The sequence below is a fragment of the Misgurnus anguillicaudatus genome, chromosome 17 (assembly GCF_027580225.2).
Source record: "Misgurnus anguillicaudatus chromosome 17, ASM2758022v2, whole genome shotgun sequence".
NCBI classification, from domain to species: Eukaryota; Metazoa; Chordata; class Actinopteri; order Cypriniformes; family Cobitidae; genus Misgurnus; species Misgurnus anguillicaudatus.
In genome coordinates, this window is record NC_073353.2 from 40,981,783 (window position 1) to 41,007,870 (window position 26,088).

At 39.8% G+C, this 26,088-nt stretch overlaps 1 protein-coding gene across 1 annotated transcript in view; it reads left to right on the forward strand.

The window, feature by feature from the left end:
- The window catches only part of xirp2b (xin actin binding repeat containing 2b), a 97,697-nt gene continuing 71,609 nt past the window's right edge, over positions 1–26,088 (forward strand). Inside the window, exon 1 of the mRNA XM_073854773.1 lies at positions 1–103. Coding sequence (XP_073710874.1) covers positions 97–103 — 7 coding nt within the window. The 5' untranslated portion in view covers positions 1–96. The remainder of the gene's footprint in view (positions 104–26,088) is intronic.

Consider the following 26,088-nt stretch of genomic DNA (forward strand, 5'->3'; position numbering starts at 1 on the left):
TCTTTAACAGAATCTCCTTAGTGCATCCGTTGGCCTTCTCTCTCTCCTCTGACCCAACCAAAGACAACCGGCGGCAGTAAGAAGACAAAACTCAGTATGCAAGGTGAGGAACAGGTGTGCAACATCAGCTGTCACGCCGTACAAGATATATCTGAGCGGGCTTTGGTGATGATTGACAGGGCTGACTGTGCATTTTATATCATCAGTCGGTTTTACCTAAGGCTGAATGTCCATAGTCCCTTCACTGTCTTAAACTTATTGGACACAAAGGCGCTTGTGAGAATTGCAAGCGTAAATCACATTTAAACAGATGGGCCTGTCTGTGACAGGAAAACATGATATTCCCAAGAAGATTCCAGCATGTTTTCTTGAAATAGTATTTACTACTTTTAGATGGTAGAAAAAACGAGGTCTGGATTTGAGGTTTCTTGGCAAAAGAAGGAATTCAGGAATTACCAGTTTAGTGTGAATGCCATTTTTAATGTCAGGATAGCATAAACGGTACTAACCTATATAGACAGATTACTATCAACAACATGTTTTACACACACACACAGTCACACTACATCAATTGCTTTGCTCCTATGGGTTCTTCATTGTACAGCCATCTCAAAAGCAGTCAATAATGTTATATTGGCTTTGGGGATGCAATGAAGATTTAATGCGAGACAAGGGAACCAGAAACAACATCACAAAGATTTCTGTCAGACTAAAGGGGTGTTTACATTGACAGATTAAGATTTACAGCAACAAAAAGATCAGAATTCAGGATGTAACTTTATGCAAATGTGTAAATGAGTGAGCAATTCAGTGTTTGACATGACTGGACACTGTAGTAAAGTAGGAACATCTGCCAATTACCAATAATGGGTGTTTCACATGGAACGTGGCAAGCGAAATTGTCGCACGGCTACAGCTTTTCTGGTGTAGTGGAAGCGTTTTGAGCACTATTTAGAGCAAATATGTTTATCTTCAATGACGTCTGCAGTGAAAAGCCGTGTCCGGGAACGGGCAGGAGTTTGGGGGCATGAGCAAGGCTTGTGGACCGACTCCGCTTCACCTCTGTAAACAGCCCTGTTTTGCTGCTTTCTGCACGTCTGCTATTAAAATTGAACTAGACACTCGCGGTTGCCATGTACCGTGTGAAACCCCCATAAAACACAACCTTGATGATCAGACACTAAAAGCTGCACTGTTATTTTTGGCGTTTGGGAACTTACACCAAAGCATAGATGACAACAGGTTTATTCGAGACAGCGCAAGCTAGCACGAAGGTAAAGCTGATCTTTTACATCATAGCAATGGCGCTGATAGTGACGATTCTCTCAAACCAATCAGTGATCTACAGTGTTTTCGCGACACGTTTTGGTATCAACTCAGGTTGCTTGGAAACCCAACCGAGGTGGTACTAAAAAAAGTATCGGGTACTACGTACTGATCCTAGTGGAAAAGCCCCTAAAAGTAAGCTGACCCGACACAAACCGCGTGGTACTTTGCACTCCAGAAACTGACGAGAGATGGATGACATGAACTCCACTGCTTCGCTCTCATTGGTAGTTGCTCACGAAAATTGCTCATCATTTGCATAACGTTTTTTTCTTAACTTTGTCATGTCGCTGGACACATCCATTTCCTGTCACCGGCGCTCAAGTCACCGGAAGTTGCCAAGCTGGCGGGGTGAACAAGGCGTAAATTATTTTTGCTTATTTTTAACCCCAAAAAGTTACAGATTTGCAGCTTTAGAGTCCTATAAAATGTATCTCTTTTTATTAAATCATGGTAAAAAATCTGCATAACTCTTGCTTTAACCCTGTCAGATTTACAGTAACAAAGATTTTACATAGACTCTAAGCTATAAGAACATTTGTGAAGACATACAAATGTCTTCACAAATAGCTTTTGTGTGCCGCTAATTGTGGATATTTTTACCTTTTCTTATGTGGGTCTTGTTTGAAGGCCAATCAGTGGAAATCAGCATTTGCTGCTCAGATCGAGACTTTAACAAAAAGAAATGTGTTTCAGGAAACCTCAAAGTAATTCATGGCACAGAATCTTCTGATGAAATATGAAATGCAACAGAATTTTGAATTGATGTTTCCTAATGAATATGCATGGCTGTGTTCTCCCAAAGTATAAGATGTAAATAGAGGCTGTTTATGTTTGTCGAATAACAATGCTGAATATTTCATTTAGAAAGCTTTTTTAATTAATCCTATTTTTTACTTTCAGACTCATTAAAATAATTTTGGAATTAAAGTCATTGACAGACATGTTTAAACTATTACACTATTCATACACAAAGATGCACGGGTATACTCATGGACGTGCATGTATATGTACTGCATGCATGCAATACATATCATACAACATACACACACATAAACAGTGACTCTTAGTGGCTCTGAATGTTAATTTTTTGTGACAATGCCTGAGTAAATGCAGTTATTTTGTTATGCAAAATCATTCTAGATAACGCAAAGAACATTCTGTGAAAATATAATCTTGATATCTTTAATATTGACTAAAGATTGAGACATAGCTGATCCTATAATATGTATATATAAAATATTATATTATACAATTTTATAGGAATTAAAAAAAATTATAACTAAAAGTTAAAGAAAGCTGCTGGTTGTCGCTGGGCAGACATTAAAAATCATAATTTATGCAAAAATTATTTATATTAAATACTACATATTACTAATAAATATTAAATATAATATATAAAAATATAATATTGAATATAAAAAAATATATATATTAAATACTGTACTATAAAATTTATTAAGATTTAGAAATGAAAGGGAAGCGGTTGGCCCATACGGCAAAATATATATTTTCTAAATATATTTAAAAATATACAAAAATGGCTAAAAGGAATATGTTTACAAAAATATATTTTTTGTCCATTTTTTGTATATTTTGAAATATATTTTAAAATTAAATAGATTTTAAAGCATAAAAATATATCTAGCCTACTAAATCTACTTTGTTTATGTTATGAACCTTTAAACATAACAGTTTTAAAAAGATTAAAATTAAATATATTTTCAACTTAAAAAATATAATTTGCTTCCTCTTGATATACATTTTGAAATATATGTTGATATATGAAGGTTAAAACTAAATATATTTCCAAATTAAAAAATATATTCAATAGAGCACTAATTTTTACAAAAAATATTTAGCATATATTTAAAATATATATCTGGCCAGAGAAATGTAATTTTTTGCCGTATGGGGGTGGTCGCTTGGCATCACAATGATGGGAGGTCAGGAGATCAGTGGTGTGATGAGCTTCACGGCAGCAGAAACTGAATCTGTTAGTCTTAGTGTCCTCGGTTTCTAGGACAAGACTGGAAAAGAGAAACAAAATCCTATTAGCGTATAGGGGCCACTAACATGTAATGCAAGTGTCATACATTATAATGGATAGAAGATATTAAATCTTTCATCACAGAAGTGCTTATACTCATACATCATAAATAAGCCTGCATTTATTCATCAGTTCAGTCGATCATATATTGTTGTTTTTCACATGACTGACAGGTGAATTGGTTTAGATCCACGTTTCATACAATAGCAGTATTATAATGGAGATTTTATAAGAAAGAGCCGACTGGCTCAATTCCTGAATGGAGATACAGAAGGACTTGACTCAGGCCTGCAGTCGTATACGGGGCTTTCGCTTTCGACTGAATATGTGTTAGTCATCAGGACGTTACCTGCATCCCATCTTCTGTTGAACATTCGAGAGTCTTTTTTGTAATGAGGTACGGTAGCCGTCTACATTTCAGTCTGAGCTTTTTACTGCTTCACTTGCATCTTTGTGGAAAATCAATCGAGGGGCCGTGAGGGAATTGGGGAACGCAGTAGTTCATCTGGCTGAATATAATAGTGTCTTGTTTTCTCTCATTTCTCCATGAAATCTGTTTGCCTGCAGTGATCAGCCGACTTTTCATTATTAAATGCTGTTTGATCCTTTTTAGACAATTTCTGGATTATAGGATAAACACCTGGTTCACTTTAAACTTTATTTTGGATGTACAGTCTTAAAAATGAAGGTGCTTTAAATGTTCTTCACAGCGATTCAATAGACTGGAAGAGACTTTTTAAAATCTGTTTTAAATCTGTTTTTTTATACACGCCTAATGAGCCACCACTGAGTATATAGCAGATAGCCACAGCAGACGACTCCCGGCCGGATCGGCACCGGAGCTGCTGATTTCGGTGCAGATCCAACGCGAATTTGGCCCTGAATCAGCTGTTAGCTGGCCATATCAGCAGAATTATCTCAGGCAATGTTTTCTGGACTTGTATCACCTTAAACAAGTGTACACTCACCTAAAGGATTATTAGGAACACCTGTTCAATTTCTCATGAATGCAATTATCTAATCAACCAATCACATGGCAGTTGCTTCAATGCATTTAGGGGTGTGGTCCTGGTCAAGACAATCTCCTGAACTCCAAACTGAATGTCAGAATGGGAAAAGAAAGGTGATTTAAGCAATTTTGAGGGTGGCATGGGTGTTGGTGCCGGACGGCTGAGTATTTCACAATCTGCTCAGTTACTGGGATTTTCACGCACAGCTATTTCTAGGGTTTACAAAGAATGGTGTGAAAAGGAGAAACATCCAGCATGTGGCAGTCCTGTGGGCGTAAAAAACCTTGTTGATGCTAGAGGTCAGAGGAGAATGAGCCGACTGATTCAAACTGATAGAAGAGCAACTTTGACTGAAATAACCACTCGTTACAACCGAGGTATGCAGCAAAGCATTTGTGAAGCCACAACACGCACAACCTTGAGGTGGATGGGCTACAACAGCAGAAAACCCCACCGGGTACCACTCATCTTTACTACAAATAGGAAAGAGAGGCTAAAATTTGCACAAAATGACCAAAATTGGACAGTTGAAGACCGAAAAAATGTTGCTTGGTCTGATGAGTCTCGATTTCTGTTGAGACATTCAGATGGTAGAGTCAGAATTTGGTGTAAACAGAATGAGAACATGGATCCATCATGCCTTGTTACCACTGTGCAGGCTGGTGGTGATGGTGTAATGGTGTGGGGGATGTTTTCTTGGCACACTTTAGGCCCCTTAATGCCAACTGGGCAATGTTTAAATGCCATGGCCTACCTGAGCATTGTTTCTGACCATGTCCATCAATGCCACGTAGAATTAAGGCAGTTCTGAAGGCTAAAGGAGGTTAAACACAGTATTGGTATGGTGTTTCTAATAATCCTTTAGGTGAGTGTATTTTGTTTATTGTAAAGTGACAGATTGACTGCACAACACCCAATGAAAGAAATAATTGAGGTTTCCACTTGAAAAATGCTTAATGTACTACAACAATGATCAAGAACAACAACATTTCTTAGAAACCTTACATATAATAAACATTATCTATTACCAAAATGAAGTCGTATTCTTAGGAAAAAGAGTTGTGTGCTTTTATTTGTTTAAGTGTTTCTCCTGTAAAAGCCCATTATGGGAAAACAGCTTAATGTTGCTTAATGTGCCCAAATAATGACCTGATAACAGAAAACAGACCTATTTTCATTACTGGTCATACAGGCAAAAAGATAACGCCGTAATTGAAGCACAAAATGTTTACCACACTAGACTTGTTTTTAAAATGTATGCTTTCTCTGCTATAATGTAAAACCTTTTAGTTTTTGTCCTAAACACATGATCGATAAGGTTTTCTGAGGTCAGTGTTTTAGTGCAATAACCCCATAAAGAAACATCTACTTGTGGTTTAAAGTAAAACTTTGTCCTTCAGGTTTTTATTACGCATTTGTTGATAAAAAAGCAGTAGCTATGACCTTTAAAGTTTGCGAGAATCTCATATGCTGTTGTTTTCACAGCTAAGAATAAAGCTACTTTTAGATTTGATATATTTTTGCTTTATTCTTATCTCTCTTAGTTAAAGGGATAGTTCACCCAAAAATTTAAATTACACCATGTTTTACTCACCATCAAGTCATCATCAGTGTATATGATTGGCTTTTTTCAGATGAGTTTGCTGGAAACACACTCTCTCATGAACTCACGTTAGTTAGTTATTTTGGTTTGTAATGTTTTTAATATTGATTTTTTTTTTTTACAAAATCACATCGATTGCCCTCAGAGGTGTAGAGGTCTTCTCGGGTCCAAAGAAAAACCCCACCTGAATTTACCCAAATCATTTCCTTACTGTAAAAGCCAGCTAAGACCAACATAAGCTGGTGAGCTGGTTTTAGCTGGTGTAGCCCAGTGGTAAACTTGGGTGTTCTAATGTAATGAAAAAATAGAGGTTATGATTAATCTCTTACTAAACTTGAATACATGACTGTTAAACAAGTAAATGTTGTTTTACTTTAAGTAAATCATAGAAAACCCTGATTTCTAAAGAAGGAAATATTAAATTCATTTGACATTATTAAAAGGGTTTAACTATTTGTGATTTTATGTCATGACAGTGATGAAAAGTTAAAGTTTATTATTTAGTTAAATAGTATTATCAAAGGTTTAACAATGTAAGACTTTTTGTTACATTTCATTGGTCATTTGAGAGTTAATGCTGTATAGTCAATAGTGATTGGCTGTCGGTATGGCAACGGATGCACGTGACCGAGAGGGGGGGGACGTGAGTGAGAGTGCGGGAAGTTGATTTCGGGCTCTCGCTGGACAGGTGTGAAAGAGAGGACGCTTGAGCGCGTTTTATAAAGATATCACGCGAAACAAGAGTGAGTAACCCCGATGAAACTGAGCAGGGGTTTGTTGAGTTAACTATGAGTGAGAAAATAAGCGGAGACCCGTTTTGACGGAGCGGGAGGAGCGGACGCGTGATCGGAGGTAGCTGAAAAAGCTAGACACGTGAGCTTATGCTGGCGGTTCTGTCTGTGAATCGCGCTGCACGTGAGCATCGTCCGGACCGAAGTATTTTCAACGCTCTCAATGTTTTGCCAGTTTGTTCAGCGAACTCAATGTTTTTGCAAGAACAATACAGGCCTGCAACGTGTTTTTCTTCGTTCTAAGCAGTACAGTGAGTAACTGAAACGTGAGTGTGTGTATGTGTGAGTGGGCCCACCGCCATTGCACGTGCTAAGAGTTGTTTCAGTGCACGTGGCGACGTTGTATTGTTTATTGTAAAGTTCTCTGTGTATTTTCAATTGTTGAGAAAGAGATAAGTGATGAGAACTTTTATAACATTCATATGATGTACAACGTGTGATTGAAACTATTGAGGTTTCTAGCTAAATTGAACGAGGCTATTGTTTAAGTATTTGGGGAATTTTTCGGTTATTTATTTTGTATATTTGTTGATATTTTGTTTTGGGGAAAAGTTTTATATTCTATTTACTCAATTTTGTGGTTTAAATAAACCAGGGCTAACCTTATTTTTGTGTTAAACTAAAACTATCTCTGGGTCTCATTATTTTTAAATATTTTGTGGTCAAAAGGTTTCACAGCTGGTTAGAAACGTATTAGGTGCACCTTCTTGGTATCCACCTGAGCTATAACGAACCCAAGCACCCGCCATTTTCATGCAAGTAATTAGCAGAGTGGCAGTACGGGTGCTACATAAATAAAATGGAGGCACCGCTGGGATTTATTTAGTTCAAAAGTAATTTTATATCAGATCTTACTCTAGTTTGACCCAGAGATTGAAATAGTTTGTTTAAAAATATAGTTTACAACCAAAAAGCTGGTTAGCTGTTAAACTACATGTAAAACCGTATTAAAGGGGACCTATTGTGAAAATTTTAAAACCACAAAAGTAGAGTTTTACTAAGCATTTAAGACAAGAAAACACAAATCAAGCTTTATTTGTGTTAAAATACAACTAATACCTACCAAATTTAGTTTTGACAAGTGATCACTGTAAGCGCATAACCCGTGGGGATGGCTCAGTTGAAGAATTGGTGTATTGGAGAAGGCATGGACCCTGTGAAAGCCTTGCTGGTTAAAGATGTACCCCCAGAAACTGAAGTTGGTTTCATTGAAGACACACTGCAGACTATCAAAGCACTCGGGAGAGTCAAGGTGAGAGGAAGAATGTATGATTCACAGTCTCAAAGTTTAACTGTGTTATGTGAGTGCAGGGAGAAAGTGAATGCAGACGCCATTCCTCTTGATGTTGTGCCTGAGGGGTTTACTACGACATGGAGAATATTTGGACCTTCTAAGCAGGATGAGGAACCCCAAGCTCCGCCCACCGGTGATGGTCAAAAGGTGCCGCTGCCAGATTCCAGTGTTTTCTCCCCACTTCAAGCGTCCACTCCTGAAGCTATCATTCGAGCAGTTGGTGATGTCTTACAAATAACAAGCAAGCCCACACAAGGTAACAATCTTTACAGAAGATTGCACACTTTCTCAGGGGTCATGCCCACACCACAGGGAGAAGAACAGTTGGAAAATTGGGTTGAACAAGCCAGACTTATAAATGAAGAATGCGATCGCCCTGAACCAGAAAAGAAAATGAGAATAATGGAAAGTGTAAAGGGTCCTGCACTCGAAATCCTCCAAGCTGTCCGTTTCAACAACCCATCTGCAACCTCAATGGACTACATTGATATTCTCGAGACCACATTTGGCAACCCTGAGAGCGGGGAAGAACTTTACTTTGCCTTCAGAATGTTGTGCCAACAACATAATGAGAAACTTTCTGAGTTCCTGAGACGCCTTGAGAGAGTTTTAAATAAAGTTGTCCAAAAGGGTGGACTTCAGTCATCTGCGGCAGACAAAGCACGTCTTGACCAGCTCATTAAAGGGGCCACCAAATCTGACATTATGATACTAAACCTTGGATTAAGATACCGCAGAGACAGTCCTCCCACCTTTCTTGAGCTGATGAATGAGATACGCCTGGAGGAGGAGCATGAAGCTGCACGTCGCAGACTCCATCCACCCAAAGCAGTCTACGCCAAGAGCGCTACTGTTACTTCCGACACAGAGTTAAACGATTTGAAAGCCGAAATACGCCAACTCAGAGCACAAGTAAGTGAACTCTCTACTTCCAGCGCCATGTCAAGGCACCTTTCGACGAGCACACTGCTTCCAGTCAATGTGGCGGCAGAGAACGCAGAAGACAAGAACGTGCAGGCTTTAAAGAAAGAGGTTGTTAAGCTGCAAAAACAAATCTCTGTCATGTCAGTCAAGCCAAAGTGTAGTCCTGCTACTGAGCCCTGCCTACAAGAGACCCAGTCAAGACCCTGGCCGCAAAGACCTTTGACAGCCCGAGATCCAAGTGATTTTTTCTGCTATCACTGCGGAGAAGACGGGCATTACGCCAACAAGTGTGTTTCTCCCGAGAACTATCCCAAAGTTATTCAGAAACTGCTGCAAGCTCAAAGAAAGTCCAAGCAGAACCGCAAATCTGATAACGAAGCAAGAACCCAGACCACAAATGCAAGTGTCAAGAGAAGCGCGGTATATGTACAGACCAACAGTTTGCCCGAGGGACTCATGGAACCACCCTCCACTGCTCAGGTCAGGATCAATGGCAACCCCTGCACCGCACTTATGGACAGTGGATCTCAAGTTACCATAATCTTCGACAGTTGGTATGCCAAACATGTCACACATCCAGTTAAACTCTGTGACCGGTCTAGCCATATGGGGTCTAAGTGAGTCCGAGAGCAGTTACCCGTACAAAGGTTACATCCAGGTAGAGTTGGAGCTGCCACAAAAATCTAAGTCCAACAAAGTCAAGTCTGTTCCTATCCTGGCTCTGGTGTGCCCTGATCCACGGTGCTCTGAGACTATACCTGTCCTGATTGGCACAAACGTCAAAGGGGTTCAGCCTTTCAAGTCCAGAGCAGAGAAAAGAGAACTGGAGAACGTCCACTCAGACAAAATCCAAGTTCAAGAGAAAAACCATTCACCCGTTCATGCAGGGATGACCATTAAATGCAACAAAGACTTGCCTGTGGCTGAAGTTAAGTGGTCTGGGCCTGGTCCTCTCAGCATTCCTTCTGGCACCGAATATGTTGCTAGTTGCAAAGTTAAAGAAAAACAAGATATTGGAGACAGTATACTCATTATTGAACGAGCCCACTCACCTGGTCTTCCTCCAAGTGTACTTGTCCAGCCAACTGTGTTGTTCTCCAAGATGCTAGATACAAACAACTTCCTGGTGCTTTTGCGTAATGAGTCTCTTAAGCAAACTGCCATTCCAATGGGCACCGTGATCGCTCACCTTCATGTCGTTGACATGGTGATAGATGCACCCAACCCTAAAGTCGAATCTGTTCCGACCATGGATCCTTCTTTGTTTGACTTCAGTGAGTCACCCATCGACAAAGAGTGGAAAGAGAGGCTGAGTCAGAAGCTGGCTAAACACCCTCAGGTGTTCTCTATTGAAGAATGGGATGTCGGTTTGGCTAAAGGGGTAGAACATCACATCCGCCTGAATGACAACACTCCCTTCAGGGAGAGATCGCGACGTATTGCCCCTGCTGATTTGGATGACCTACGCCGTCATCTGCAAGGTCTGTTGGCGGCTGGGATTATAAAAGAATCAAGAAGTCCATACGCTTCCCCGATTGTCCTTGCACGTAAAAAGAATGGTCAACTTCGTATGTGCGTCGACTACCGCACCCTGAACCGGAGAACTACCCCAGATCAGTACACTGTACCACGTATCGATGACGCTCTCGACTGCTTGACCGGCAGTAAGTGGTTTTCAGTGTTGGATTTGCGCAGTGGATATTACCAAATCCCAATGGCAGAGGAGGACAAAGAAAAGACCGCTTTCATCTGTCCATTGGGATTTTTCCAATTTGAGCGGATGCCTCAGGGGATCACAGGGGCCCCTGCGACCTTTCAACGGCTCATGGAAAAGGCAGTCGGCGACATGCACATGCTTGAAGTCATCGTCTACCTAGATGACCTCATTGTTTTTGGTAAGACTTTGGAAGAGCATGAGCAAAGACTCCTCAAAGTCATCGCTCGCCTTGAAGAAGCTGGACTCAAGTTGTCCCTCGACAAGTGCCAGTTCTGTCGCTCACAAGTCACCTATGTCGGGCACATAGTCTCCGAGAACGGCATCGCCACAGACCCAGACAAAGTTGAAGCAGTGACGCGGTGGAAGCAGCCAACCGACCTTCCGTCTCTGCAGTCATTCTTGGGGTTTTGCGGCTACTACCGCAGATTTATAAAGAACTACTCCATCATTGTCCGACCCCTTACAGAGCTGTGCAAAGGATATCCTCCTACCCAAAAGAATCGAAAGTCTGCCTCTTCATCAGACAAAAGCTACTACAAAGTCAATGAGCCTTTCGGTGACCGGTGGGATCAGTCATGTTCTGAGGCATTCCAAAAGATCATTCACTGTCTCACAAACGCACCAGTGTTGGCATTTTCTGACCCCACCAAGCCTTACATACTTCACATTGATGCCAGTTTTCATGGGCTCGGCGCTGTCCTCAACCAAGAGTACCCCGAGGGCTTAAGACCGGTGGCTTTCGCCAGCCGCAAGCTCAGTGCATCTGAAAAGAACTACCCGGTGCACCAGCTCGAGTTTTTGGCACTTAAGTGGGCAGTGGTAGACAAGTTCCACGACTACTTATATGGAGCACAGTTTACAGTGAGAACTGACAACAACCCCCTAACGTATATTCTCACAACTGCAAAACTCAATGCGACTGGTCACCGCTGGCTCTCAGCACTTGCCACATATCATTTCACTCTGCAGTACAGGCCTGGTAGCAGCAATATCGACGCCGATGCCTTGTCCCGAAACCCTCTTCCAACCACAGAGGATGGCTGGCAAAGCGTACCGACTGAAAGTGTCCAAGCTCTGTGTAAACAGATCAAGTGTTGTGAAATGCTAACGGAGTCTACAACTATTGCTGAGTCACTCGGAGTGTCGCCTGATGGTATACCAGAGTGTTTCGCCTTCCCAGTCAGATTGGATCTCGGTTCTTTGAGTCAGCTCAGCCACAAAGACCTGGTCAATGCTCAAGATGTTGACTCTACTATTGCTCCAGTCAAACAGTCACTTCGGGGTGGTCCCTCAGTCACCAGCTTTGACAATCCAAATGCTGCCCTGTTGAACAAAGAAGCAAGCAAGCTGTTCATTCAAAACAATCTGCTCTATTGAAGGGTTGAAAAGCATGGAAATGTGGTAAAGCAGCTGGTACTGCCCAGAGAGTATGTTTCGATGGTCCTGAGATCTTTGCATGATGAGTCTGGTCACTTGGGCATGGACAAGACTATTGAACTTATCAGACAACGATTCTATTGGCCGAAAATGGGAGTTGAGGTTGAGCAGTACATCAAAAACTGTGGCAGATGCATCACTCGTAAAGCGCTTCCTCAGAGAGCTGCTCCCTTAAAACAAATCACCAGCCAAGGCCCTCTAGACCTAGTTTGTATCGATTTTCTGTCACTTGAGCCAGACTCCCAAGGTTTCGCCAACATTCTTGTAGTGACAGACCACTTTACTCGATACGCCCAAGCTTTTCCGGCCAAAGACCAGAAGGTGGTCACCGTGGCCAAGATACTGTGTGAGCGCTACTTTGTACACTACGGACTGCCTGCCCGCATACATTCAGATCAAGGCCGTGATTTTGAAAGCAAACTGATCCAAGACCTTCTGATGATGCTGGGAATACGCAAGTCAAGAACATCGCCTTACCACCCCCAGGGAGATCCGCAGCCCGAAAGATTTAATCGGACACTATTGTCAATGCTTGGCACACTTGATCTGAAGCAAAAACAGAAATGGAGTCAAAAGATCAGCCAGTTAGTCCACGCCTATAACTGTTCACAAAACGATGCAACTGGTTATTCGCCCTACCTGCTAATGTTTGGCAGAGAAGCTCGCTTACCGGTAGACATCTGTTTTGGTGTGACCGATGACAACCAAAAGACAAAGTCCTACCCACAGTATGTTGCTAAGCTCAAGCAAGATCTCCAAAGAGCATACAGTCTTGCAACAGAATCGTCAGACAAGAACCACCAAAGAAACAAAGCAGCACACGACAAGCACGTCAAAGAACAAGTCCTTGACAAAGGCGACAGGGTGCTACTCAGAAACTTTGGGGTCAAAGGCAAGCACAAATTGAAATGCAAGTGGCGATCCTCACCATATGTTGTGGTGGAGAAACTACCGAACTTACCTGTTTACAAGATTAAGCCAGAGAGAGGCATGGGAGCAGAAAAAACTATTCATCGTAATCATCTGTTACCCATTGGTTACCTGGTGAGACTCCCTGTTGACGAAAGGGAAGTTGGGCCACTACAAAGACCTAGGACCAGAGCATTTCAGCAAAATACAACAGAACCAGTCCAGACAAACAATCACGATGAAGACGTGTACCCCGAGTTGGAGTACAGCGAAGTATATTTGCCAAGACCAGTTGAGTTGGAATGGGATAAGTTGCTGACATGTCCAGAATTGTCCACTAAGCAGTAAGGGTGTCACGATTTCGATTTTAAATCGAACTCGATCGAAATTAAGTCACAGCTTCGAACTTCGAATTAAAAAATGGGATCGTCGATGCTGCCACGCCCCCATTTCACGTCTGGTCGGCTTTCCAAGCGAGGAAAAAAACTCACAGAGATGCCTTTAAAAACATCTGTCCAGCAGAAAGCGATCATATTTTAAACACGAGGGATGTATTGCTTTCATAAACAGGATTACCAGTGGTCTGACTTTGGACAGAGCGCAGCTCTCTGCACGTGCGCGATAGTGAGAGAGGCGCAAAGATGCAGCGGGTTATATTTTAAACAAAATGATAGTTTGCCTCAGCTTGCATGAAACGCATAAAACTGAACAAATACATAAGGATTACTACTTTAGTTTATGTTCAGACAGATGCGAGAGCGCTTGCACTTGAGACGCGCAGCTGCTTATGATGCTGGATTTATTTCAGATGCTATAGTCCAAGACACACGCATTAAGTCCATGTGCATTAAGTCCATGTTAGAGATGCGCGGATGGACTATTATTTCATCCGCAACCGCATAACAAAACTCATCATCCGTTTTCAAAACCGCACCCGCCCGCCATCCGCTGACCGGGCGATGCAAGACGCTGCTGATGACAGCCGCGAGACTAGAAAGCTCTAGAATATCAGCAGTGAACTCCGTCTCCGATCGGCGCACAGGGACAAAAATAAATAAATAAATAACCTAAATTAAACGCACAAATTAGCCTGCACTGGTGTCATCCTGATTTACCACTTTGTAAAACTTATTCCAGGCAACCCTTTCTGACATTCTATTTCCTTTGTTTTTAATTCTCATTTTTTGAGTTTGCCACGTACCTCCTTCGCCAGCGTTGATAAGAGCTGTGTCAAAATGCATCCTCATTTCTCCGCGCTGTTAATGATAGAACGAATGGATCCTTAACATACCGAGGATATCCCAAACAATTAAAAGCTTTATTAAATAAAAGTGTGTATTTATTAGAAAACTTTTTCTTGTCACTGTTTTAGTATTATAAGTTATGTTTTGTGTTAATATTATTCTGTTTATGTTGCGTATATTTCTAGGTTGATTATTTGATATGCTGTTGAATAGATTAATCTACATCAATGTGTCATATGTTCTAAAATAAATTATTAATTATTTTTCTGATTACAGATTTATTTTAATAAGTCAGAAATGTCTCCGCTGTTTTCTGCTGACAGGCGCGGTGGGCGCTACTGGGGGCGTGTGCAGCAGGTGACGCAAATTGTGGGTCCTCAGAAGGCTAGACCGTCTCATTTCAGTTCTCTTCTTGAACTTCTGAGGCTGCCACTTTGAAAGGCAGAGAGGTCGCATGCTTAGAAGGACACAGCTAATAACAAGCAGTCGACCGAATTTAATTAAAATATTATTTTTCGTCACGTCATCCGCCCGATCCATGTAACTGCCAACCGCGCATAGTCCAAGTGTGTGCAAGAAGGAATCCTCTCTCTACAAGCTCTCGCGTTAAGCCCACAAACCCCCATGCGAGTTGTGCAATGTGCATGTTAATGTTAAAGTATAATAATAATAATAAATATAGCTGTAGACAGCGATACGGGGCCAAGCAACAATGGTCCTGCAACACGCAACGAAGCTGAAAGGACATGCAATTGAAGAATGCAATGTAGCAGATATGTATGGGAACTATCAGCACACTGGACTCAGAGATGAGAATGAACATAATGAAAAAATAAAAATTTTGAAGTATAATATTTATTTGCATGCTGAAAGAAGGACCGATTAGTCCAATGCTGACCTAGAAAACAATTGAACCACCAAAGCATCATACATGTTACACATGAGACTTAAACCAAAAGAGCACAAACAAAATAATACCTGAAAAAATAATAAAGTAAAATACAAATAATGAATTAAAGCTTTTTACTCTAAAGTAAGAGACTTCAATTTCTGCACTTGCCAGGATTTGAACCCATGATCTCCAGGTTTCATGCCTGTCACTCATCTGGTTGAGCTACAGGAGAGACATACATACAGACAGCTGCTTAAGCTAGATTGCTGTAGTGACAATGTCTATGTTCAAGTTTGGAGAGATTTTTCTCAAGAACAGAATATTTTTTTAAATCCCCTGTAGGTAGTCAAACCTGTTCAAACATTTGACTCTACATGATATATCATTTGCATGAACCATTTTAATTGCTGCCCTACGCTGGATTTGAACCCGCAACCTCTGGATTTCATGCCCATCATGCATTTGGTTGAGCTACTGGGAAGGCATAGATTACCCCATCAAATATTCTCCGTAGAAGTTTAGTTGATTAAATGGTTTAAAAGTTATTCCTATTGACAAATGTATTACTTTTGAACAAAGATAAATATCAAAATTCTGTTTGGTCATTTCTATGTGGCTCGGTCCAAAGATAATCTGAGCCAAATTGTGTAACAATTCAACAAACACTGCAAAAGTAGTAGCAAAAAAACTGATTACTGTACTTTTCAAAATGGCCGCTACTGCATTTTTGAACTGGTGATGATGCTTGGCCACCAAATTGCAAGCCGTGCAGAACATGGAAAACAGACTGGTTGAGAATAATAGGTGAGAATAAACTCAAAACAACAAATATTAATAGAAAAACATAACACATGCATCAGACGGGATTCGAACCCTTAACCTCTGAGTTTTGATGCATGCGATTTAATAGACTGAGCTACACAGGCAGTGTAGCTAGCCAAGGTTTTCAGAGCTGCAAGCATTCAAATGGAGGAAGGAAGGTGCAGACATGACATTGCAGAGCAGAAATAACAAAATTACAATTTATATGGGAATCAGATAGTTTAAGTGAGAAGAGTTAACGTTTAAGTCAAGAAAAACATGTTGTATAGGAATGCACAACATGTTATAACGCAGTCATAATAATTTAATATGACGAAGAGACAATGTCACAGGGACAGTCAACTTTGGACAGGTATTTCTCGGGAATGGCAGAGAATATAAAAAATGTGTTTGGTCATTTCTGTGCGGATTGCTCCAAAGTTTATGTGAGCAGAGCCTGGCATAAAATAGACTTAATTTGCAAAAGTAGTAGCGAAAAAACTACTTCACATATGCTATGAAATAAGATATGAACAGAATGTTGAAAACTGACAAATGAGATATCGTTGCAATCGACTTAAACCAGTGAATAAAAATTCACAAAGAAAATGAATATCAGACAAAGTTTTCAGAAGTTATGGGCTGTTTTATATAGTTTATGAACCCTAGGTGGCGCTGTCTTCAGATTTCCCAAGTACCTTCAGGACATCATACCGGATGCTTCCTACCGATTTTTGTGCCGATACATTATATAGAATAATAGTTATCCCAATTTAAAACAAAATTCAAAATAGTGGACAGGCGGTTTGGTCATTTCCGGCATAATATATATCGACAGATTGGTCATGAGCCAAGGAATCCAAAGACACTAAGATCATAATTTTCTATCAAACATTTCAATAGTTATGGGCAAAAATGGCCATTTTTCATATCTCATGACCCATAGGTGGCGCTGTCCTCAAATTTGGCATGGTACCCCAGTTCATGGTCCTTATGAAGGGTACCAAGTTTCATTTCAATTGATCAAAGAATGACCGAGATAATGACTCAGAACGAATTTTGGGTTGACATCGATAAATGTACGCAATTATTACTTTTGAACAAAGATAAATATCAAAATTCTGTTTGGTCATTTCTATGTGGCTCGGTCCAAAGATAATCTGAGCCAAATTGTGTAACAATTCAACAAACACTGCAAAAGTAGTAGCAAAAAAACTGATTACTGTACTTTTCAAAATGGCCGCTACTGCATTTTTGAACTGGTGATGATGCTTGGCCACCAAATTGCAAGCCGTGCAGAACATGGAAAACAGACTGGTTGAGAATAATAGGTGAGAATAAACTCAAAACAACAAATATTAATAGAAAAACATAACACATGCATCAGACGGGATTCGAACCCTTAACCTCTGAGTTTTGATGCATGCGATTTAATAGACTGAGCTACACAGGCAGTGTAGCTAGCCAAGGTTTTCAGAGCTGCAAGCATTCAAATGGAGGAAGGAAGGTGCAGACATGACATTGCAGAGCAGAAATAACAAAATTACAATTTATATGAGAATCAGATAGTTTAAGTGAGAAGAGTTAACGTTTAAGTCAAGAAAAACATGTTGTATAGGAATGCACAACATGTTATAACGCAGTCATAATAATTTAATATGACGAAGAGACAATGTCACAGGGACAGTCAACTTTGGACAGGTATTTCTCGGGAATGGCAGAGAATATAAAAAATGTGTTTGGTCATTTCTGTGCGGATTGCTCCAAAGTTTATGTGAGCAGAGCCTGGCATAAAATAGACTTAATTTGCAAAAGTAGTAGCGAAAAAACTACTTCACATATGCTATGAAATAAGATATGAACAGAATGTTGAAAACTGACAAATGAGATATCGTTGCAATTGACTTAAACCAGTGAATAAAAATTCACAAAGAAAATGAATATCAGACAAAGTTTTCAGAAGTTATGGGCTGTTTTATATAGTTTATGAACCCTAGGTGGCGCTGTCTTCAGATTTCCCAAGTACCTTCAGGACATCATACCGATGCTTCCTACCGATTTTTGTGCCGATACATTATATAGAATAATAGTTATCCCAATTTAAAGCAAAATTCAAAATAGTGGACAGGCGGTTTGGTCATTTCCGGCATAATATATATCGACAGATTGGTCATGAGCCAAGGAATCCATAGACACTAAGATCATAATTTTCTATCAAACATTTCAATAGTTATGGGCAAAAATATCCATTTTTCATATCTCATGACCCATAGGTGGCGCTGTCCTCAAATTTGGCATGGTACCACAGTTCATGGTCCTAATGAAGGGTACCAAGTTTCATTTCAATTGATCAAAGAATGACCGAGATAATGACTCAGAACGAATTTTGGGTCGACATCGATAAATGTACGCAATTATTACTTTTGAACAAAGATAAAAATCAAAATTCTGTTCGGTCATTTCTCTGCGGCTCGGTCCAAAGATTCTCTGTGCCAAATTGCGTAACAATGCAATGAACGCTGCAAAAGTAGTAGCGAAAAAACGAAATACTGTACTTTTCAAAATGGCCGCTACTGTAATGGGTGGAGTCTTAATGTAAGGTGGTCATTGTAATGAGCGTGAGAAGAGGATTCAGATGTAGTAGGTAGAGTTTTTGTTGATCAAATGATTCTACAGTTATAACCATTTGAATATTGAATTTTTGAAGGGTTGGTGGCGCTATAGAGTTAATGCTAGAGACCCCATAGTTGGTCACATGACTATTTAGGACCACCACTACAAGTGTGTCAAATTTGTTTCATTTTCCTATGTACGGTTCATAGGGCTGCCATAGACTCCCATTGGGGAAGAAGAAATATAATAATAATAATAATAATAATAATAATAAGAAAACCATCAAACGCAATAGTGGCCTGCCGCCCTGCGGGCTTGGCCCCTAATAAATAATGGCATATCATTTTTGTCTAAATTATATGCCATATAAAAAATATGTGAAAATCGAGAATCGGATCGAATCGTGACCTTAGAATCGAAAATGTAATCGAATCGAGGATTTGGAGAATCGTGACACCCCTACTAAGCAGCCAGAGTCCTTCGTCACAGAACCTGAAAGACAAGTTCAATGCACTACGGAGATAGAGCCAGAGGCAAATGATCTTCCAAACTTACCTCTTCATGCTGATCTAGAAGTGGATGTTATAGAAGAGGAGGCAGATGTCAATGCCGATATGGACATTCAAGCGGAGAGTGAAAAAGTTGAGCGTTCCAAAAGAGTCATCCGTTCAGTGGTCAAGCTGAGTTACGATGAACTTGGCAAGCCCTGTGATTACCCTGTGACCGTACTAAGCCATGGAGTATTGGTGGGAAGTGGACTCTACGGAGACTCCAGAAGCAGTCTATGTCAAACTTTCTGGTGCCACCCCATGGCGTTGTGCTTCACTTGTTCCAATTTGGTCTCTACCCTTGACATTAAAACTATTAGAGTCCTCTAAGGTTTATTTGATGAGGACATCAAAACTGTCTAGAAGGGGGAGGATGTAGCCCAGTGGTAAACTTGGGTGTTCTAATGTAATGAAAAAATAGAGGTTATGATTAATCTCTTACTAAACTTGAATACATGACTGTTAAACAAGTAAATGTTGTTTTACTTTAAGTAAATCATAGAAAACCCTGATTTCTAAAGAAGGAAATATTAAATTCATTTGACATTATTAAAAGGGTTTAACTATTTGTGCTTTTATGTCATGACAGTGATGAAAAGTTAAAGTTTATTATTTAGTTAAATAGTATTATCAAAAGTTTAACAATGTAAGACTTTTTGTTACATTTCATTGGTCATTTGAGAGTTAATGCTGTATAGTCAATAGTGATTGGCTGTCGGTATGGCAACGGATGCACGTGACCGAGAGGGGGGGGACGTGAGTGAGAGTGCGGGAAGTTGATTTCGGGCTCTCGCTGGACAGGTGTGAAAGAGAGGACGCTTGAGCGCGTTTTATAAAGATATCACGCGAAACAAGAGTGAGTAACCCCGATGAAACTGAGCAGGGGTTTGTTGAGTTAACTATGAGTGAGAAAATAAGCGGAGACCCGTTTTGACGGAGCGGGAGGAGCGGACGCGTGATCGGAGGTAGCTGAAAAAGCTAGACACATGAGCTTATGCTGGCGGTTCTGTCTGTGAATCGCGCTGCACGTGAGCATCGTCCGGACCGAAGTATTTTCAACGCTCTCAATGTTTTGCCAGTTTGTTCAGCGAACTCAATGTTTTTGCAAGAACAATACAGGCCTGCAACGTGTTTTTCTTCGTTCTAAGCAGTACAGTGAGTAACTGAAACGTGAGTGTGTGTATGTGTGAGTGGGCCCACCGCCATTGCACGTGCTCAGAGTTGTTTCAGTGCACGTGGCGACGTTGTATTGTTTATTGTAAAGTTCTCTGTGTATTTTCAATTGTTGAGAAAGAGATAAGTGATGAGAACTTTTATAACATTCATATGATGTACAACGTGTGATTGAAACTATTGAGGTTTCTAGCTAAATTGAACGAGGCTATTGTTTAAGTATTTGGGGAATTTTTTGGTTATTTATTTTGTATATTTGTTGATATTTTGTTTTGGGGAAAAGTTTTATATTCTATTTACTCAATTTTGTGGTTTAAATAAACCAGGGCTAACTTTATTTTTGTGTTAAACTAAAACTATCTCTGGGTCTCATTATTTTTAAATATTTTGTGGTCAAAAGGTTTCACAGCTGGTTAGAAACGTATTAGGTGCACCTTCTTGGTATCCACCTGAGCTATAACGAACCCAAGCACCCGCCATTTTCATGCAAGTAATTAGCAGAGTGGCAGTACGGGTGCTACATGTAGCAAGCTGGTCTAGCTGTGATTTGGTCACTTTTTAAGCTGGTCTAGCTGCACTTAGCTGGTCAGGCTGGAAGACCAGCTGACCCACCAGCTTGACCAGCTACTGCCACCTTAAACTAGCTAAAACCAGCTACCAGCTTGTGCTGGCCTTAGCTGAATTTTTCAGTAGGGTTTTTACCCAAACCCGACATGCACAAATCAATTTTTTAAGACCTGACCTGAGACAAGCCCGAGAAAATTAGACCAGAGTCCGACCCAGTGGCAATTTATTTTAACCGACTGGACCCGATTGTAAACGGCACCAACATGTGTGCAGCCTGCAGCCGCACACCCACCAGTCAAATGGAAAGAAAACCCGATGGCTTCGGAAACCAAATTGGCCCGCTGCTCCATTTATTTTCATTTGTTATGACACCAAGGTGACCGTTAAAATGTGCATTCAAAATTGATCCACATGTCTGTCTGCAAACGCAAAGGCATTGGAAAAGGATTGGATGCAAACATGGAAGATAATTCTGGTCTTTTCGGGTCAGTTCTGCAAAAATACATTCATTTTAGATTACTCGATGCCGCTAATATTATACCCGATCCGTGTAGGAGGCACACGCTCAGCGGTGCGTTTCCCAAAAACATCGTTAGCCAACTACTGTCATAAGTTTCGTCGTTACTGATTTGGTGTTTCCCGAGACCATAGTTCAAACGAACATTCGCAGGCTTCATCGCAAACTTGTGTAGTTTGAACGGCAGCTCTTCACCTGTCATTAGAAGCATAGTTCCTTGTTATTATGATATGTAGACTTACGTTGATCATGCTTTTGAACAAAATAAGCAAAAAACATGTAGTACATTCTATATCCATCATTATAAAACGGCTTGTTCTGGTTCTTCATTCTGATTGGTTGAAACACGTTCTAAGCTGTGACAAAATACCCCGGTAACCCCACGGTTCAGACCGCATTACATAAGTATCACTGCGCCACTGTTGCTGCGTACTGATTTATGAAAATAAACACCACAGTCTTTAATCATATTTTTAATTTGTCTACATTTGCACAATTAATAGCGATATCCAAATAAATGACAATAAATATTGAGTCATCTCGTCAATAAAGAGAAAACGTTCCTTGAGGAGTTTCTATCTTAAATTTATATTTCTGCTATCCACTGGGTGGCGATCTTCCCCAACTTAAACACTGACGCATTCACTCAACACTAAAAACACTGTGTAACTCAGTTTTGATCAGGCTCTGAATCTGGGCTGCGTTCCCCGAAACCTTCTTAGCTCTACGTCGTTCTTGAGTTGTACCTTAAGCTGTACCTTGTCGTTAATACGTGTTTCCCGAAACGTTCTTAGTTACGTATCACTTCTGTAAGTCGTTCGTTCGGAAGGTTGGTCTGGAGCAAGCTATACCTTATCCCACACGACTCCACTAGGGGCCATGACTGTGATAAAAGCTTGTGTAGATTGCAGTCTATATAACTAAATATCTGTAAAAAAAAAAGTTGAAGTACACTCCCTGTTAAATTAGGCATTTTTTTTTTAAAGATTAAAATATTCACATAATTAGACATTATTACACTGATGGTTGTTAGATTTTTTATATTTTTTCCAAAGGAACATCAGCTTCGAACTATTACAGGCTTAAGAAACTATTTAAAAAGAGTTTGGGTGGAGGAGTTGGTGAAACTATGGCAGGGCGAATCTATTTTAGCTGCAATAAAACAAATCAAGTAAAATCGCAGACCACGGGAGCACATTCATCACGAAATCATAATTGTTGATTTTCCTAAATATTATTATTGATGTTAAGTCGACTTTGCATCGAAGTTTTTTTAATGTTTTCTAACTTTGAGGCAGCTGCATGCCATATACACTCAAAAGAAAATGCTCCACTTGATTATTGCTTGTATAAGGTCAACACATTTTCCACATTAAAACTAATCATATACAACAATTATATATCATATAATATATATTTTATGTTATATTTAAACAGACAGGCGCGGCTCCAGAAACGCGTCCATTAAGCGTTATCCGCATTTTAAACGCGCTGCTTGCGCAGTGTCCAAGCACATAAACGCGTGAACTAATGAACAACAATTTGTTTTTATATATTTCTAGTGTAATGCCAAGCCAGGTGACTTGCACGACCCACCTTATTCCCCTGTGCAACGCATTTATTAACCCCTAATATAAAGTATCCTTTAAAGTGAAGGAATAATGGATGCATTGGAGCAGTTTATGCATTATACTTTTGGACATGAAGTTGCGAGTTTTGCATGGGTTTGATATAAAATAAAATATACAAGGTTAATATTAAATTTGAAATATTTTTACCAGATATTCCTAATAAATGTAACTTTTTCTATTTCTGAAATGTTTCTTTAATAAATAACACCGCTCTCTCATAACGCAGCGAAGTACCTATTACATAAAGTGAACAATTGATTGTCGAGCAATCGATATCAACCTATTCAGCACCATCGCCATGGACAGCACCTGGTAACGTCGTACGTAAGAAAGTATACCTTAAGAAACCCGCTAAGGTACAGTTCGGGAAACGCGCCTAGAAAAGGTAAACCTGTAGTTAAGGTTTAACTTAAGAGTCTTCGTAGCGCGCTAAGGGAGAACGTTATCGCACTGTCAAAAATAAAGGTACGAAGCTGTCACTGGGGCAGTACCCTTTAAAAAAGGTCCTAATATGTACCATTTAGGTACAAATATGTTCCTTTAAAGGTACATTTTGGCAGTTCAAAGTACTAATATGCACTCTTTGGGTACAAAGGTGTACCTTTTTGAAAGGGTACTGTCTCAGTGACAACTTTTGTACCTTTATTTCTGAGAGTGCGGGAAACGCAGCCCTGATCTCTTACAAAAGTTCTTCACAAAAATTTTATCATCTCCGCTTTTAGCTGAAAATTTGAGAGGTGATAAGAGAACAAATGAAGATAGGATGAAACTTTTTTTTTAAAGGGGAGGGTCTGTTCTTTCATTTGATATATTTTATGTTTATTTAAAGAATACAATTTTTCTGGAAGGCATTAAACTAAACTCTTTCCCCGTCAGTGTTTTTTTTTTAAGTTGCCAGTGCACCCAGTTTAAGCATGTTTCCAAGCATATTTAATTATCACTTCCACAGTTATATACAACAGCACGATATAAATGTTAATATATAAATTAGATGAATGTTGATCTATAAAAATAAACACCACACTCTTTAATCATATTTTCAATGTGTCTTTGCTGCGTCTGTGTTGCTTGGGAACTGAGCTTTGTTGCAGTCACACTTGATTCTGAGGAACTACTTTGTTTGGCGGAAGAGTAATATTTGTACTACATTACAACTTATTTGTGTTTTATTTTAAGAAATCATGCTTTGCATATGAAGTAACCGTTTTATAAAAGCAATAAGCCCCGCAAAGCAGTGGGGTTACAGTGCATTTTATAACAGCTAACGGGGTTTTAGGCACTCCGCGTCATGCCTAACAATGCCCCTTAGCTGTTATAAAATGCACTGGTAACCCACTGCTTTGCGGGGCTTATTGCTTTATTCTAAATATATAAAAAAATTATTTAACGTCTTTAAGTTTGTAAACACTCCATTTGAAAACTGCGCATGTCCTACAAGCTTTAACCCTGGGAAATTCCTGGGAGGAGTGACGTAAGAGGGAACTTAGTATGACTTAAATATCTTAAAAAAAACAATAGATAACTAAATCAGGATAACAAAATCAGTCATTGGTGCAAAATACGTTATTCACAGCAGAAATCTGGCATTACATTGATTTGAACAGAATAATTAGTACTCTACGTCCCACGTGACATCCTCAACTATGTTAACTATGTTGCTAAACCAACATGCTTCAAACAACAAATGTGCGAAAAAGTTATTATGTTTTCGGAAAACAGTCTTGACATGGTAGTTTCTCCAACTATGCATCGTACTATGGTGGTTCAGCAGCGAGTTATGTCGTTGTTCAGGAAATGCACCCTTGGTCAGACCTCGGGTTTTGGATCTAAGTAGATTATCATAGTCATCGAGGATTGCTTGTGAGTGAGTAAATCATGGGGTATTTTTAATTTTTAAGTATTTTTTATCCCTTTAAAATCATACAGGCTTAAGATGACATGAGCTGAGTAAGTAATGACAGAGTTTTCACTTTTAATAAGTAATTCTTGGATAAAGACCTTTTAATGGACGACTTACATTAGCCTTTTAGTCTTGTATTGGAAGAATGCAGACAGAAAAGACCGGTTAACACAACTAAGCATGGAAATAATTTAGTTCCAGTTTTTATGTGGAACTGGATTTATAGTCTCTGTGGTGGTAAAGTGTGATCTTATTAGTCAGGAGTATCTGGGAGAAGTGCCAGGTCTTACAGTGAAGCGTTGTAAAGAATAAAGTGTGAAGTCTTGCCTGAGGCTTCATGGGAATTAAAGCGTATATGCTTTGAGCAGCTTGTTTGTGAAGTGTCAGCTGTGAACAGGTTTAGCTGTTTAGTCGTGTGGAAAGGTTGAGTGATTCCTTGGTCGCGTTTAGACCTAAAACTCGTCCCATTCCTGGCCTGTCCTCGCTCAGGGTTGCAGGAAACCTTTTAATGCTCCTTTGAATGGCGTTCGGCCGGCAGACTTCTGGAGAAAGCAATTTAAGAATTAAAATAACCACAGTGTATTATTTGAAGTTTGAAAAGATTTAAATGAGCCTGTCGTGGCTCTTTTGAGGATTTTGTGAAACGATCAAAACAGAGCAGTCAAAAGGTCAGACTGTTGCTCAGAGGGTACTCTTTTATGCTACCCCGTCAGCCTTGTCTCAGATGTTTCTCTTAAAATGCGCAAGAAGTCAAATACAGCTTTAGCTTTAATTGTGATGTGAAAGAATATCGGGGGACTAAAGCCCAGTGATGGGGCTTGAGACCATCCAGGGCGGGCTAAGCCCCTCCAAGCCCCCTCTTGACGCCGGGCCTGTTGAGTAAATGATGACAGAATTTTCATTTTTGGGTAAACTAAATGATAGAATTAATTACATTTAAAATGGATGTTTAATAAAGACCTTGAGTTGTTGTGTGACAGCTCTTTAAACATTTTAAAATGTGTCAGTGTAGTGCAGTGTTGAACAGGTTCAGGTTATGAATTAACAATAGATGCAATCTGAACAGTTTTGCAATGATAAATAACATCATTACAATAATCATAAAAAATAAAAGCATTTAAGCTAATTTGGTTTGCATGAG